This window comes from Marmota marmota, unplaced genomic scaffold (assembly GCF_001458135.2).
Source record: "Marmota marmota marmota unplaced genomic scaffold, marMar, whole genome shotgun sequence".
In the NCBI taxonomy this organism is placed as follows: Eukaryota; Metazoa; Chordata; class Mammalia; order Rodentia; family Sciuridae; genus Marmota; species Marmota marmota.
Genome location: NW_026000075.1, coordinates 4,042,629 through 4,057,147, shown reverse-complemented (window position 1 = coordinate 4,057,147; position 14,519 = coordinate 4,042,629). Strand labels below are relative to the sequence as shown.

The 14,519-nt window shown below is 31.1% G+C and overlaps 1 protein-coding gene across 1 annotated transcript in view; it reads left to right on the top strand.

Moving 5' to 3' along the window:
* Window positions 1-295: 295 nt before the first annotated feature.
* Pik3ca (phosphatidylinositol-4,5-bisphosphate 3-kinase catalytic subunit alpha) overlaps window positions 296-14,519 on the top strand; it is a 29,242-nt gene continuing 15,018 nt past the window's right edge. Inside the window, exons 1-9 of the mRNA XM_048814379.1 lie at window positions 296-723; window positions 1,426-1,635; window positions 2,966-3,216; window positions 4,152-4,397; window positions 5,256-5,341; window positions 8,845-8,950; window positions 9,474-9,626; window positions 9,757-9,891; window positions 14,142-14,266. Of these exons, the coding sequence (XP_048670336.1) occupies window positions 372-723; window positions 1,426-1,635; window positions 2,966-3,216; window positions 4,152-4,397; window positions 5,256-5,341; window positions 8,845-8,950; window positions 9,474-9,626; window positions 9,757-9,891; window positions 14,142-14,266 (1,664 nt within the window). The 5' untranslated portion in view covers window positions 296-371. The remainder of the gene's footprint in view (window positions 724-1,425; window positions 1,636-2,965; window positions 3,217-4,151; window positions 4,398-5,255; window positions 5,342-8,844; window positions 8,951-9,473; window positions 9,627-9,756; window positions 9,892-14,141; window positions 14,267-14,519) is intronic.

Genomic DNA, 14,519 nt, shown 5'->3' with positions numbered 1-14,519 from the left:
AACTTACTTTGCATTCTTCCCATGGCCTCAACACTGTCCTCCTCAAATATAATGTTTTTTAAATGACTTTATTAGATTTAACTAAATACAAGTGGTTTTTATGACTTCTGTTGAAATCTGTTCTTTAAGCCCTAATTTAGGGCAACAGTCTTGATTAAAATATTTAAGATTAATTAATACTTTACCTATTCAATTCAATCTATAAAAAATGTGAATTTTTGCATTTAGCAATACTGTAACAGTATTTCTCTTCAGTTGTTTCTCTTTTAACAGAAGTTTTCCTTCTTTCATTTAGGTTTTTGCTTTGGAACAGCCATACATCTAATTTCTTAAAGTAGTTTTATATGTAACACTTGTAAAGGATCAGAACAATGCCTCCACGACCATCATCAGGTGAACTGTGGGGCATCCACTTGATGCCCCCAAGAATCCTAGTAGAATGTTTACTACCAAATGGAATGATAGTGACTTTAGAATGCCTCCGTGAGGCTACATTAATAACTATAAAGCATGAACTATTTAAAGAAGCAAGAAAATACCCTCTCTATCAACTTCTTCAAGATGAATCTTCTTACATTTTCGTAAGTGTTACCCAAGAAGCAGAAAGGGAAGAATTTTTTGATGAAACAAGACGACTTTGTGACCTTCGGCTTTTTCAACCCTTTTTAAAAGTTATTGAACCAGTAGGCAACCGTGAAGAAAAGATCCTCAATCGAGAAATTGGTATGGTATAATTTTCAACTAGATGGCATTGTCATCCTATTCTAAAATGCAAATAACTGTGGAGCCTAACCATTGTCTCATTATTGAAATATCTTTGTCTGAACCAGTATCTGTATAATCTTAAATAAATAGCTTTCTCTATAAAAAAATCTTTTAAAATCTGAAGTTTTTTTTTTTAAAGATAGAGTGAGAGAATTTTTAATATTTATTTTTTAGTTCTCGGCGGACACAACATCTTTGTTTGTATGTGGTGCTGAGGATCGAACCCGGGCCGCACGCATGCCAGGCGAGCGCGCTACCGCTTGAGCCACATCCCCAGCCCAAAATCTGAAGTATTTTTGACTATTGAGCTATAGAACTATTTTTAACACCTTGATATTCTTTAAAGTTTTATTTATGAAATACCATTTATAGGAGGACTTAAGATTTGTTATATCCCAGTACAGTATTGTGTTGTTTTTCTAAAATAATTGGCATAGATATCAATATATTTATATGTATGCATATATATAATATATTTATATATTAAAAATATTAGGGATTTTATTGGCTATTGCTTTATGTATTCATCACAGATTTTTTTAACCAAGACAAATTCAATTCTTTTGTGACTTTTCTAATCTATATAGTCCCTGTTTGTAAGAAACCTGTTTATACTGTGTGCTTAATAAAATGTTGCATCCTTTATATAATATTTCCAAGGTTTTGTTATCGGTATGCCAGTGTGTGAATTTGATATGGTTAAAGATCCAGAAGTACAGGACTTCCGAAGAAATATTCTGAATGTTTGTAAAGAAGCTGTGGATCTTAGGGATCTCAATTCACCTCATAGTAGAGCAATGTATGTGTATCCTCCAAATGTGGAATCTTCACCAGAACTGCCAAAGCACATATATAATAAATTAGATAAAGGTAAGATAATTTTTGGTCTACTGTAATTGTTACTAGAGCTAAATCTTCTACCGATGTCTTTATTTCTTCTATACAGTCCTTTTTTTTTTTAAACCTAGTTAGACAATAAACTTCTTGAAGGAAGGGATTTCTTGTACTGACAAGATATACTTGAGTACTAAATATATAACTTGTGTACAGTAAAAATTTATTGATTGAATGAATTGTATGGATATGATGCTGATCTGTTGGTGAATTTTCATCTCATTGAAACTGAAGAACTTTGAATTTTATATTCACTGTTTTTTAGAGTACTAACAGAATTAGAGCTGATTATCTTTTGATAGATAAAAGCAGGTATAACTAGAAACTTAATAAAAAAAACTTTACACATTCTCATCATCATGTATTATATATACAAAGAAAAAAATTTAATATGAAGCACAATAATTAAGTCTGATCATAGTGATTGATAGGTGTACTGGACATTTAATGAACCCGTTTCTAGAATTAAGTGAACATGAAAATATGCAAGCTGTTTTAGAAATAAGTATTCTATCAGATAAATAATTGGTTTTCAAGGTAACAAAGTAAAAGTTAAGTTTGAAGTCATAGAATACCTTGCATGCTTTTATTAATGTAAAATTCTATTAGTAGAGTTAATTTAAGACATCTTATTTCTGTCTCACCCATATTATTCAAAGTAGTTTATTGCAGTGTAGCATAAGATCTTTCAAAATTCTTTTCTCCTGTAGCAAACTTTGTAAAATAGAGTGCTCTTTTCACTTGAAAATTTTCACCATATAGGAGAGTTGAAAAGTTGGACTCCGAACATAGCTCTCATATTTTTAATCTTTCCATTTTCACATATTTTTCGGGGGGTAGGAGAGTACCTCCTGACTTAACTTTATCTTACGATCTTTCCTCCCTTATCTTTTCCAACACTCTAATTCAGCATCTATAAGTCAGTTGTGCCATTCTTTCTTTACTTCCCATAGTCTTTCACTTTAGGAACTATTGAATCTTTGAAACCATCATGAACTATTCTTCACAGGGATTGAACCCTTGTCAGGCAGTTTAAAATATAAATTACCTTAGACTTCGGTACTTGTGACCCAGTAGTTCCCGCTTTGCATGCTTGCTTTGAACAGAAGTCATGATCCTGGTCTGGCAACCTGATCATACATGAACATTTTTTTGTTTCTAACAGATATTTACCTGTATTTAATTAGAATGATTAGAAATCATATATGATTATGTTTAGAGTAATGGATAGTACATACTTGAAATTTGTCTCTTGAAAAATGAAATAGACATGATGATTGCATCTAATAATGTTTTCCTGTTACAGGACAAATAATAGTGGTGATTTGGGTAATAGTTTCGCCAAATAATGACAAGCAGAAGTATACTCTAAAAATCAACCATGACTGTGTGCCAGAACAAGTAATTGCTGAGGCAATCAGGAAAAAAACTCGAAGTATGTTGCTATCCTCTGAGCAATTAAAACTCTGTGTTTTAGAATATCAGGGCAAATATATTTTAAAAGTGTGTGGATGTGATGAATACTTTCTAGAAAAATATCCTCTGAGTCAGTATAAGGTGAGTAACAAGTTTCAAAAATATTGATTTTAAATTTAAAAAGTAATCACAGAAGAATTGGCTTCTTCTTTTTTTAAAGGCATACCTCTTGAAAATTAGATAATAATAAATATTGGAAAATATCATTTGTAAGTTTAATTTTTATACTATAATTATTTAACAGAATGAAAATTTTGGTGGTTACCTGACCTCAAAATATGAAGTCTTTTATAATTTTTATCCTCTCCCAAGTAATGGCAGTAGAATATAATTAAAATAGATATTTCGGGAAAATAATTCCATGATCTACTATTAAGATGTATTAGTAATATGTCCCTACCCTTTCTGTTTATTAAGAAATAACTAGAGAAGCACATACCAAGTACTGATTTATAGTCCCAAGCAAAACATGGTTCTAGCCTTCAAGTTACTTATGGTCTAGTGGGGATTATAAGTAAGAAAATAGGCTATTATAATATGTGTACCATAGCATTTATATTAAAAATTTCTACAATGGATGTGTAACTGATGTGATTCTGCAATCTGTGTATGGGGTGAAGGTGGGAGTTCATAACCCACTTGAATCAAAGTGTGGAATATGATATGTCAAGAAATTTGTAATGTTTTGAACAACCCACAATAAAAAATTTTAAAAAAAAATAAAAAAAATAAAAAATAAAAAAATAAAAAATTTCTATCCTAACTTCCATTTCAATTTAGTATCCTACTAATATTTGGGAGTTAGGTGCTACAACCTAACTGCATTTAATTCCCCAATGTTAATATTTTAAATGTTACAAATAAGTAACTGGAAAGAAATGTGGTCTACAATGTTTGATTTTTTAATCACTTTTGCAAATCAATATGTAAATTCTCATAATACTCTTGCATATTGCTTTTAAAATGGAAAACCTTACAGGAAATGGCTTCTTTCCTCTTTTCTTAATCTTTTACAGTACATAAGAAGCTGTATAATGCTTGGGAGGATGCCCAATTTGATGCTGATGGCTAAAGAAAGCCTGTACTCTCAACTGCCAATGGACTGTTTTACAATGCCATCTTATTCTAGACGCATCTCCACAGCTACACCATATATGAATGGAGAAACATCTACCAAATCCCTTTGGGTTATAAATAGCGCACTCAGAATAAAAATTCTTTGTGCAACCTATGTAAATGTAAATATTCGAGACATTGATAAGGTAAGGTCAAAGGCTGATGTTATTATTTTATACAAGTAATTTTATATAAAGTTTTTTATTGAACTATACAAATAGCCTGTTGACCTACAGTATGTTTTCAGATGACTAGAGGAAAAAAAACACTCAAATCTCAGAAAATAAAAATATATAATGAATTCTGTTTGAGTTTCCATCTACTCAGTTCTTGCATATCTCTCAGTCCTAAGTCTATAATTCTAAAATTGATAATTCTGAATTCTTAAAACCAAAAGTTTTATAGAACTAGTTTAGCAATAAAATCTAATCCAACCTAAAGTAAATCTTCTTATAGTCACTATTAATCCCACTTAGTGCCTAGTGTGGTAATTAACATATGGCTGCAATCCCAGTAACTTTAGATGCTGAGGCAAGAGGATTGTAAGTTCAAGGCCAGCCTCAGCAATTTAGTGAGACCCTGTCTCAAAATAAAAATACATAAATAGCAACCATCAAAGATGTAGCTCCATGGTAAAATGCCCCCGAGTTCAATCTCCAGTACCAAAATGATCTCACTTCGTGTGAATATTCATGTGGTTTATTACAAAACATGTCTTTAAAGGGTGCTGCTCCAGCTACCAAAGGTTTTAAGAAATACCTAATGGATACACCAATTTCTCTTTCTAAAGTACAACAACTCTGAATTAACATATCTAGCTAAAAGTGACTATGGGTCTTGGTAGCCTGATGTCTCCATCATTATTAATGGATGAAAACAACAGCAAACTTTGATCAATCTGTATTAGTATTAATTTCTACATGTGAAGAAAAGGAGAACAGAAAAGCTTTATCTGAATACAAATTTTTATACATACTTATTTTCTTTCCCCCCCTCCCCCACAGATTTATGTTAGAACAGGTATCTACCATGGAGGAGAACCCTTATGTGACAATGTGAACACTCAGAGAGTTCCTTGTTCCAATCCCAGGTAAGGGAATATTTGTGTATATTTCCAAAGTCACATTAGTATTTAGCAAGGTGATCAATAAAGTGAAATATTTTACATCATTAGTTTTATGCAAATAGTATCAATTGAATATATACATACAGAACATAAAGACTTTTTGTCAAATGAGTATCGCTTATAGGATCACTTTATTGATTCTAAAATTTCAGTCAAAGGAATTTTCTGATTCTCTTTTCCCATTGTTTCAAGGAGAAAACAGAATATGATTACTGTTAAGTCCTGATGATTCTCCACATTAGATCAAAAACTCAGCATTTTATTTTCTTATCTCCTTTGCCATTTATGAGAAGAAATGAGAGTTGGCAAATAATTCCAGAGCCAGAATACTCTGAGGCAGTTTTCTTCAGATCAGTCCTAAGAATAGATATTTATGCATTCAGTTAAAGGGTCTTTGAGAACAAACCAGTTTCTTAAAGGGAGAGTTATTGGAAATATTTTAAATTATTAGTGCCAAGATGTATTGAAGAAATAAAAGGTAGTGTAGTTTAAAAGCTTATCATCCTTTTATTTGTCTGTTTTATAGAGTTTGGAAATAACAGTGTACCCCTAAATATAATAGTAGTAATATTTTAAGAGAACTCAAATTGGCACTGAAGACAGATTAAAGAGGATATTATAGAATAGCAATAGCACTAGCAAGTAACTACTCCAGAAGTACATCTCATAATGAGTTTAGACTTGAGTTCTAGAAAAATAAAAGAGAAAATTCCAATCTTGTAATTAAGTAATCTTTAAAAGCCCAGGTGACATTTAAAGAGATAGTAGTCATCTTTACTAGAGGGAATAGATGTAGTTCCTCACCCTACCTGGACTATTATAGTCAAAAAATACATTATTCAGGTTAGAAGGTACACTGTAGCAACAGACACCACAGGATCTTTACAAATTTCTGCTACAACAGTAGTTAATTTCCTATACATACTGCATGTCTGTCACAGGTTGGATGGAATTGTTATGAGAATAGAAAAATAGTGTTTTGAGGAAATAATGGCCAGAATATTTCCAAATTTGGTGAAAACTTTTAAATTTACCCATCTAAAGAGCTCAACAAGCTCCAAGCAAAGACCCCTAAATACAGTAACCCAAGGTACATTTATCCTAGTTATTTCAAGTACCAAAAATAAAGGTTAGTAAAATTAAAGGCAGGTTTACTTAATATAATATGATTAAAATGTTGAAATTTTAGCAAATTAAAGTAGGTATTTAGAAAGGGCTATATTTGATTATCTTTTCTTCAAGAATTCTCTAGTCTAAAAGGTAAAATCCCAATGGAAGTACTGAGAAATTTTAAGTAAAAATTTTTTTAACTTTTTTGTTTACAAAAACAAAAAAAGCAGAGGTATATGAACTTATTAGAAAGCAGATACTTAATGATTTCTTCATAAACGTACTAGTTATCCCTCAAAATTAGAATCAATTTAGACTGTATATATAAAACCATTTTCTAAAAATAAAGAAAGTGATTTGTATGTATTGAATTTGGTTTATGTGTGTTGTGGAACGGATGGACTCTAGAAGAATAGAAAAATGTATTTTATTCTATTAGCATAGTGCTAAAACTAGATTTGGAGGCCATAACTCTCTTAGAAAATGTATAGAATACTCCCCATTAATTTATGAGCAATTCTAGGAATTTAGAAGTGATAAAAAAATCATATGTGAATTTAAGTAGATATGCCTTTAATTTTTCTTAAATATTATGGACTTTCTAAGTCCCACATTTCTTCTTCCTGTATTTCTGTAATAGTATGTATGTATGTATGTATGTATGTATGTATTTGCCTTTAGAATTCTTGCATTTTAAATGTAAGTCTTCTACTATAAATGGATGATTTTGGTGGGGAGCGGGTACTGAGGATTTGACCCAGGGATGTCTACCACTGAGCTACATTCCCCAGCCCTTCTTATATTTTTATTTTGAGATAGAATCTTCACTAAGTTGCTTAGGGCCAGCCTCAAACTTGCAGACCTCCTGCCTCAGCCTATCTAGCACCTGAACTTTTATCATGGACCAATGTGCTGTTTTAATCCCTTCATTCAAATTATGTCATTTAATTTTATTAGATAGATACTATTATTGGTTTCATTTCACAGATAAGGCAAAAAACAAGGCTCACACATTCGGTGGAACAGTAGAAATAAGGTCGTCTTCTAGGCAGTCTTGATTTTCAAGTACATATACTTTCCCCATTGCTTTTAAAATATATTTTTTTTAAATCTACTTATTATACATGGGTCTTTACAAAAATGTTTACCAAATATAGACATAATTTTATTCATAACATCCAGTAAATTAAGAGAATTTGTTTTGAGTCATTTTTACCTTGTTATTTTTTATAGTGGTTTTTTCTTTCCATTTTATGAATATTAAGTTTTATTACTTCTTGTGAAGTTATTATTTTAAAATTCAAATATGTTCTTCTCTGTATTCTTCATCTTATTTATATACTTACTTATTTAGACCAGTAGGTTATTTTGTATAAAACTACATTATGCATAAAAGTAATTAAATACAACTATAATCATACTAATAAATTCTTGTTTTGTCTAATTTCTCTTTTCTATTTGATTTTTACAAGCAAAACTTGGATTTTTTACTGAAGTATAGCACACAAACATGCATGAAAGTATACAAATCAGAATTGTGTAGTTCAATGAATTATCATACTATAAATATCATATTCACTATACTGGTCAAAAAAACAAAACATTTACTAGCACCTGAGAAACCCTTCCTCAATATATTTATTGACTTTCTATCCTTCCCAAAGGTAACCTTGACTTCCCTGACTTCTACCAATTTAGGGTTAGTTTTGCTTATTTTCCAGTTTTGTATAAGTGCTATTCTTTTGTGTCTAGCTTCTCTTACCCATTAATTGTAGGATTTCATCCATTTTGTTCGTAACTGTTGTTCCATTTTTTTAATGCCATATAATATTCTATTATGTGAATATAAAAATTTATTCTACTGTAAAAACATTTGGGTTATTTGCAGTTTGAGTATTATAAATTATTTTTCTATAAACATTCTGTGCACAAATAGACACATTTCTATGGTTTCATTCTTAGAAGTAGAAATGGTTCATTGGGTGTATGTATGTTCACTATTAATAGATTATGCTTTCAAAATTGGTTGTAGCAAATTTTACCCCAACTCTTAGTATGTAGGATTTCCTATTAGTACTTTACCATCCCATAGTATCATGAGTCTTCATAGTTTTAGGCATTCTCATGTATAATGATGTCTCCATAAGATTTTAGTTTTCACTTTGTGTATGACAAATAATATTGACTACTTTTTCATGTTTATTGGCCATTTAAATATAATCTCACAGAGTGCCTATTCCAATCACTTTCCTATTTTTTGTTTGGTTTTTCTTTTTCTTGATGCTCTGTAGGAGTCATTTATATATTCTGGATAAAACTTTTTGGTAAATTTTATTTTTCTTTAAAATTTTACAAAGGTGGAATGAATGGCTGAATTATGATATATACATTCCTGATCTTCCTCGTGCTGCTCGACTTTGCCTTTCCATTTGCTCTGTTAAAGGCCGAAAGGGTGCTAAAGAGGTAAAGTATTTCAGAAGGAACAATTAATTATGTTTACCTCCAAAAGCTCCTAATTATACCTCTGATGGAATAACATTATATAAAATTAGAATTTTTCATTTTTAAAAAATCAATAAATCAAACCTATTGTAAGACATTAATAAATGGATCATAGAAAAATAACTTGGGAGAGCTTTAGAAATTTATTTATGATGGATAAATATATCCTGAGTTCATATTGATATAATTTTTAAATACACAAAGTGACTAAATAATAGTGACTGAATCCAAATAATTGTATCATGCCTCCTGGATCATATTTCCTATTTATAATTTTTAAAAACATAATTTCAGTGGGAAAGGAGGAAATAAACACAAATGGGAAAAAGGAAAGAAATTGCTTAAATTTTGAAAAAACAATATGATTTTCATATTTCTGTTATAGAGACAGCCGTTAAGATCTCTTTTCCAGGGGAAAAAATGTTTTGAGATTCACTTTATAATTTAATCTGTAGAATAGTGAATATTTTTTTTTCTTTTTTAGGAACACTGTCCATTGGCCTGGGGAAATATAAACTTGTTTGATTATACTGACACCCTAGTATCAGGAAAAATGGCTTTGAATCTTTGGCCAGTACCTCATGGATTAGAAGATCTGCTGAACCCTATTGGTGTTACTGGGTCAAATCCAAATAAAGTAAGCTTTTGTTATAAATTAGATGGTTTTCTTTTTTTTTTAATGCAGTAAAACACAATATTTATGTGCATGTATAGATACATATATTCTCACACATATATACATAACTAATTTTTATTCCATCTCTTAGGAAACTCCATGCTTAGAGTTGGAATTTGATTGGTTCAGCAGTGTGGTAAAGTTTCCAGATATGTCAGTGATTGAAGAACATGCCAATTGGTCTGTATCCCGAGAAGCAGGATTTAGTTATTCCCATGCAGGACTGGTAAGGGAAATAATTGAGTGTTTTAAGTAATTCCTTGTTAATATAACTTAGCATACTTATATCATTTTCTGCAAATATGTGTACATATTCTTTGTGTAGACAAGGTTTTATAAATTTTAGTTATACTAACAAATACTATTGTGCTCTAGAACAGTATTACAATAGAGTAAAATTTTCTTCATGTTGATATTTTTCCTGCAGCTCTGTTTCCTCTATTCAGAGCCCTATCCCTCCTTCATTTGTTTAATAAATATTATTGAATGCCAACTCTGTGTAAAGCACTGGAATAGGCAGAGGTAAAGTTGTAAACTAAACAGACCCCATTAAGTATTTAGTCTAATGTTAAACAGACATAAGTAGAAATATAAGATTAAAATTTATGGTAAGCAGCATGAAGGAATAAAACAGAAGTATGATAACAAAAACCAAGGGTTGCACTGGGGATGTGGCTCAAGCGGCAGCGCGCTCGCCTGGCCTGCGTGCGGCCCGGGTTCGATCCTCAGCACCACATACAAACAAAGATGTTGTGTCCGCCGAAAACTAAAATATAAATATTAAAAATTCTCTCTCTCTCTCTCTCTCTCTCTCTCTCTCTCTCTCAAAACAAAAACCAAGGGTTGAACAAGGGAAAGGCTAATGTTTATTGGGTTCAAAAAAGATCCCTGAGATAGTAGCCTTGAAGTTGAGACTAAGGTTTAAATACTTTGTTAGTTGAGCTTGGAAGCACAGGAAATAGCAAATCTTCACCACATTAGTCCTCGTTCTCCAGAAAAGAATGAATATAAAGTAAGTGGAACTTAAATATTGATCCAGTTGTTTAATCTTGGCCATAACTTTGAAACCACAAGATAACTGCATTCAAGGACCATTAACTGTCCCTTATTTCTCAAGGGCAAAGGTGTTAGGGTGAGAGGAGATATTTTTGTTCGTTGGTGTCTCTTTCTCCCATTTTCCAAATTTATCACTTTTTTTTTAAGCCTTGTTGTAGGTTATAGATAGACCAGCCAATGAATAATGGGCCAAGAGGTCCTGAAATATGCCCATCCTGGGCACAGTAACAGCAGCACGAAGATGCACACTTTATCAGTTTATATCTCTGGTCCTAGTAAGGAGTTGATTAATTGCTCTTGTAAACTAAGTATTATATCTTTCCTGTATACATGATTTAAAAGATATGAGTTTCTTTTTTTAGAAGTTATAACTATTTATAAGGATTGATATTTTGTGTCTTGTATTCTTTCTTACTAGAATTTTTCTTTTTAAAAAGTGCTTATTTTTATAATAGAATTAAACCTACTCTTTTCATTTACCATTTGGATCTGTTGGAAACTTTTTTTTTTAATTATGTTTCAGAAAATGTTTTACTATTTCATCATCCTAGGAATTACTTCATCCTTATTCATTATTTTCATTTATGCTAAAAAAGACTAAAAGATATGAAAATACAGAAGGATATAATAGCATAGAAAGATAATACAGTAGTGATATAAATTATAACTATTATATAAAATAGACCCTTCTGTTTTCTTATGGCTTTGCTCAATGTCTTGCAGCATCTTTTTCATAGGTATAAATCTATAGACATTGTCTTTGCAGGATTTTTGTTCATTCGTGGTTTTTTATGCCTTCATTGCACATAAATTTTCACTTTCCACCCACAATGACAAAATTAAAGAAAAAAATATTCACGATTACTAGATAAATCATAATAGGAATGTAGAGACAGACAGTAGGACTCTATAATACTATTTTTTAACCTCAGTCCTACATTTTAGACCAAATAATTCTTTGTTGTGGGAGCTATTCTGTGTATTATAGTATGGACAGCAGTGTCACTGGCCTCTGCCCTACTAGACACCAGCAGCATCACCACACCTAGTTGTGGCAATCAAACATGTCTCCAGACCTTACTAAAGGTCCCTGGGAGGTAGGGAGTTCAAAATCACCCCAATCGAAAAATACCTCTCTAGACTCTAATTATAATGGCTAAGTTTATCATATAAATGAAATGTCAGATGACAGTATCCTACGTGAATTTTCTCAAATTCAAGGCAATAATGAATAAACAATGTATTTTTTTTTTAATTTTTTATTGTTGGCTGTTCAAAACATTACATAATTCTTGATATATCATATTTCACACTTTGATTCAAGTGGGTTATGAGCTCCCATTTTTACCCCAAATACAGATTGCAGAATCACATCAGTTACACATCCATTGATTTACATATTGCCATACTAGTGTCTGTTGTGTTCTGCTGCCTTTCCTGTCCTCTACTATCTCCCCTCCCCTCCCCTCGCCTCTTCTCTCTCTGCCCCCTCTACTGACATTCATTTAAACAATGTATTTTTAAGCACAAAAAGGAAGTTTGATATTCACATTCCGTTATTATTCACTGATAATGATTTAATCTCAATATTCTGTTTCAAGAATCTAAACAGCCTTATATTTTGCATTATTATTTTTATCTTTTATGATGTTGAATACCAAAATTTACTTGAAACGCTTTCTAATTGGACAAATGCAGAAGGCAGGTGACTAGAAGGAAAAGGGTAATGTAAAAATTTTAAAAGTTCCTTGAATTGATCATTCTGATGATATTTATAAGTAATTATTTTGCAATTATTGAGCAGAGATGACCAACTTCTTCAGCAAAATTACAAGCCATCAGTGTTCAGTGATTTTCATTTTGACAGTGTTGTTTATATAATTTGACAAAGTTGTATTTCAAAACAAGGAAAATGTGGATAAAAATGGATAAAATATTAAATTGTTTTTATCATCACTACAAATTACTTTGTATTAAAAATATAAACAAAAATAAGTAAATAAAATAATCCCTTGGATGCAGATGATAAGTGGAAATGATGACTTTTCCTAGTAAGTTGAGGGTTAAATAGTGTCCCTTGCCTGAATTATTGTAAGTAGTCTCCTAACTTCCACACAGTGGCCAAAATAATCTTTATGAAACATAAATTAAATTATAGCTTTTATAACTTAAATAGCTGTCACTAAAAATAAAATCCAAGCTGTTTAGCCAGAACCATATATTTCACATGCTGTGAACTCCACCTTCTATCTGTCTGAGTCTCCCTCATTTATTAGACACTAAGCTTACTGGCTTTCTCCCAGTTCTTCTATCAAACCATTCCTCATTCCCTCCTTGGGGCCTTTGCACTGTTTCCTCCATCTACAATTGTCTTCCTGATCAAACGTGGACAGTTTCTTTTTGTCATTTGAATCACAAATCAAATATTATGTTCTATTTGAAATACACAGTCAACAGTAGCTACTCTGTAATTCTGTTATATAACTCGGCATACTTACATCAAGTATACAATATTTTTTCTTTTCTATTTATTTGATTTCCCACTTGAATGGAGGCTCTGTTAGTGCAGGGTCTTTTACTGTTTTGTAACTCCAGCAACAAGAACAGGACAAAGCACATAGTACATATTTAGTAAATGCTTGTTGAATAAATATGTGCAAATAGTATTTTTTCACACTGTTGAATAAATCAACAAGGTAAATACATAAAAAGCCATGTATCATGAATTTCTGCTTTCATTTATAGCTTTGGAAATTACTGTGGAGTGTATATTTGTTTTGATCAATATACTAATGATATGTATTCATAATTATTAATTATCCAGTTAATATATTTTTATGTAAAGAAAACAAATACGTTACTTGGAATTATACAAAAAGTTACATTATTTTCTTTCCTGACATTCATTGTACAGTATTTTAAGAGGGTATTTCATCTCCCTTTTTCTCTTACTTATTTTTACTTTTTATATTTGAAAGCTTTGCAGCAATTAAGGGTATGCTCAGGCAAGAAACATAAAAAAAAAAGTTTACATTTTTATTTTATTATTATACTGTTTCTTATTCTTTTTTACCAGAAATATTAGATTAGTTCATCGAATGCTACTAGGAGACCTCATCAGGAAAAAGGCTAAATGGTTCACTACTATACCCTAGTATTTGGTCTTCCTTACTAACTTTGGCAGTTATTGTTCTAATTGTGATTGGTGGTAATATTAACCATGTTAAGTGACTGCATTTGTTCCACAAATACTGTCTTAGATTGGTTCTTCCCTGTTGCTGAAGATGCCGTGTTTGGGGTGAAGAAATTTTTAGTAGTTAATAAGCAGTGTAAAGTTTATTGAAAATTAATTTGCTTTTTGGGAGGATCATTAATGAATAAAGCAAAGAAAATCATCTAAGATATTGCTTTATTTTACAGAGTAACAGACTAGCTAGAGATAATGAATTAAGAGAAAATGACAAAGAACAACTCCGAGCAATTTGTACACGAGATCCTCTATCTGAAATCACTGAGCAAGAGAAAGATTTTCTATGGAGCCACAGGTAAATATTAAGATGGAGTTTCTCTGTTTTTTTTTTTCTTTTATTACAGAAGACAGGACTGACTTTGGTTGATCTTGCTATATTTTTATCATACTTAGTACAAAATAAAGCATACATAATTTTTTTATGATTTTGAATTTTTTTAAACTTATGGGTATACATATTGTACTTACAGAAAAACATGCTATGTTAATACTTATTGTGGACTTTGAAGGCTTTTAAAACTTAAAAAATTCTTTATTGGCTCTGGAAA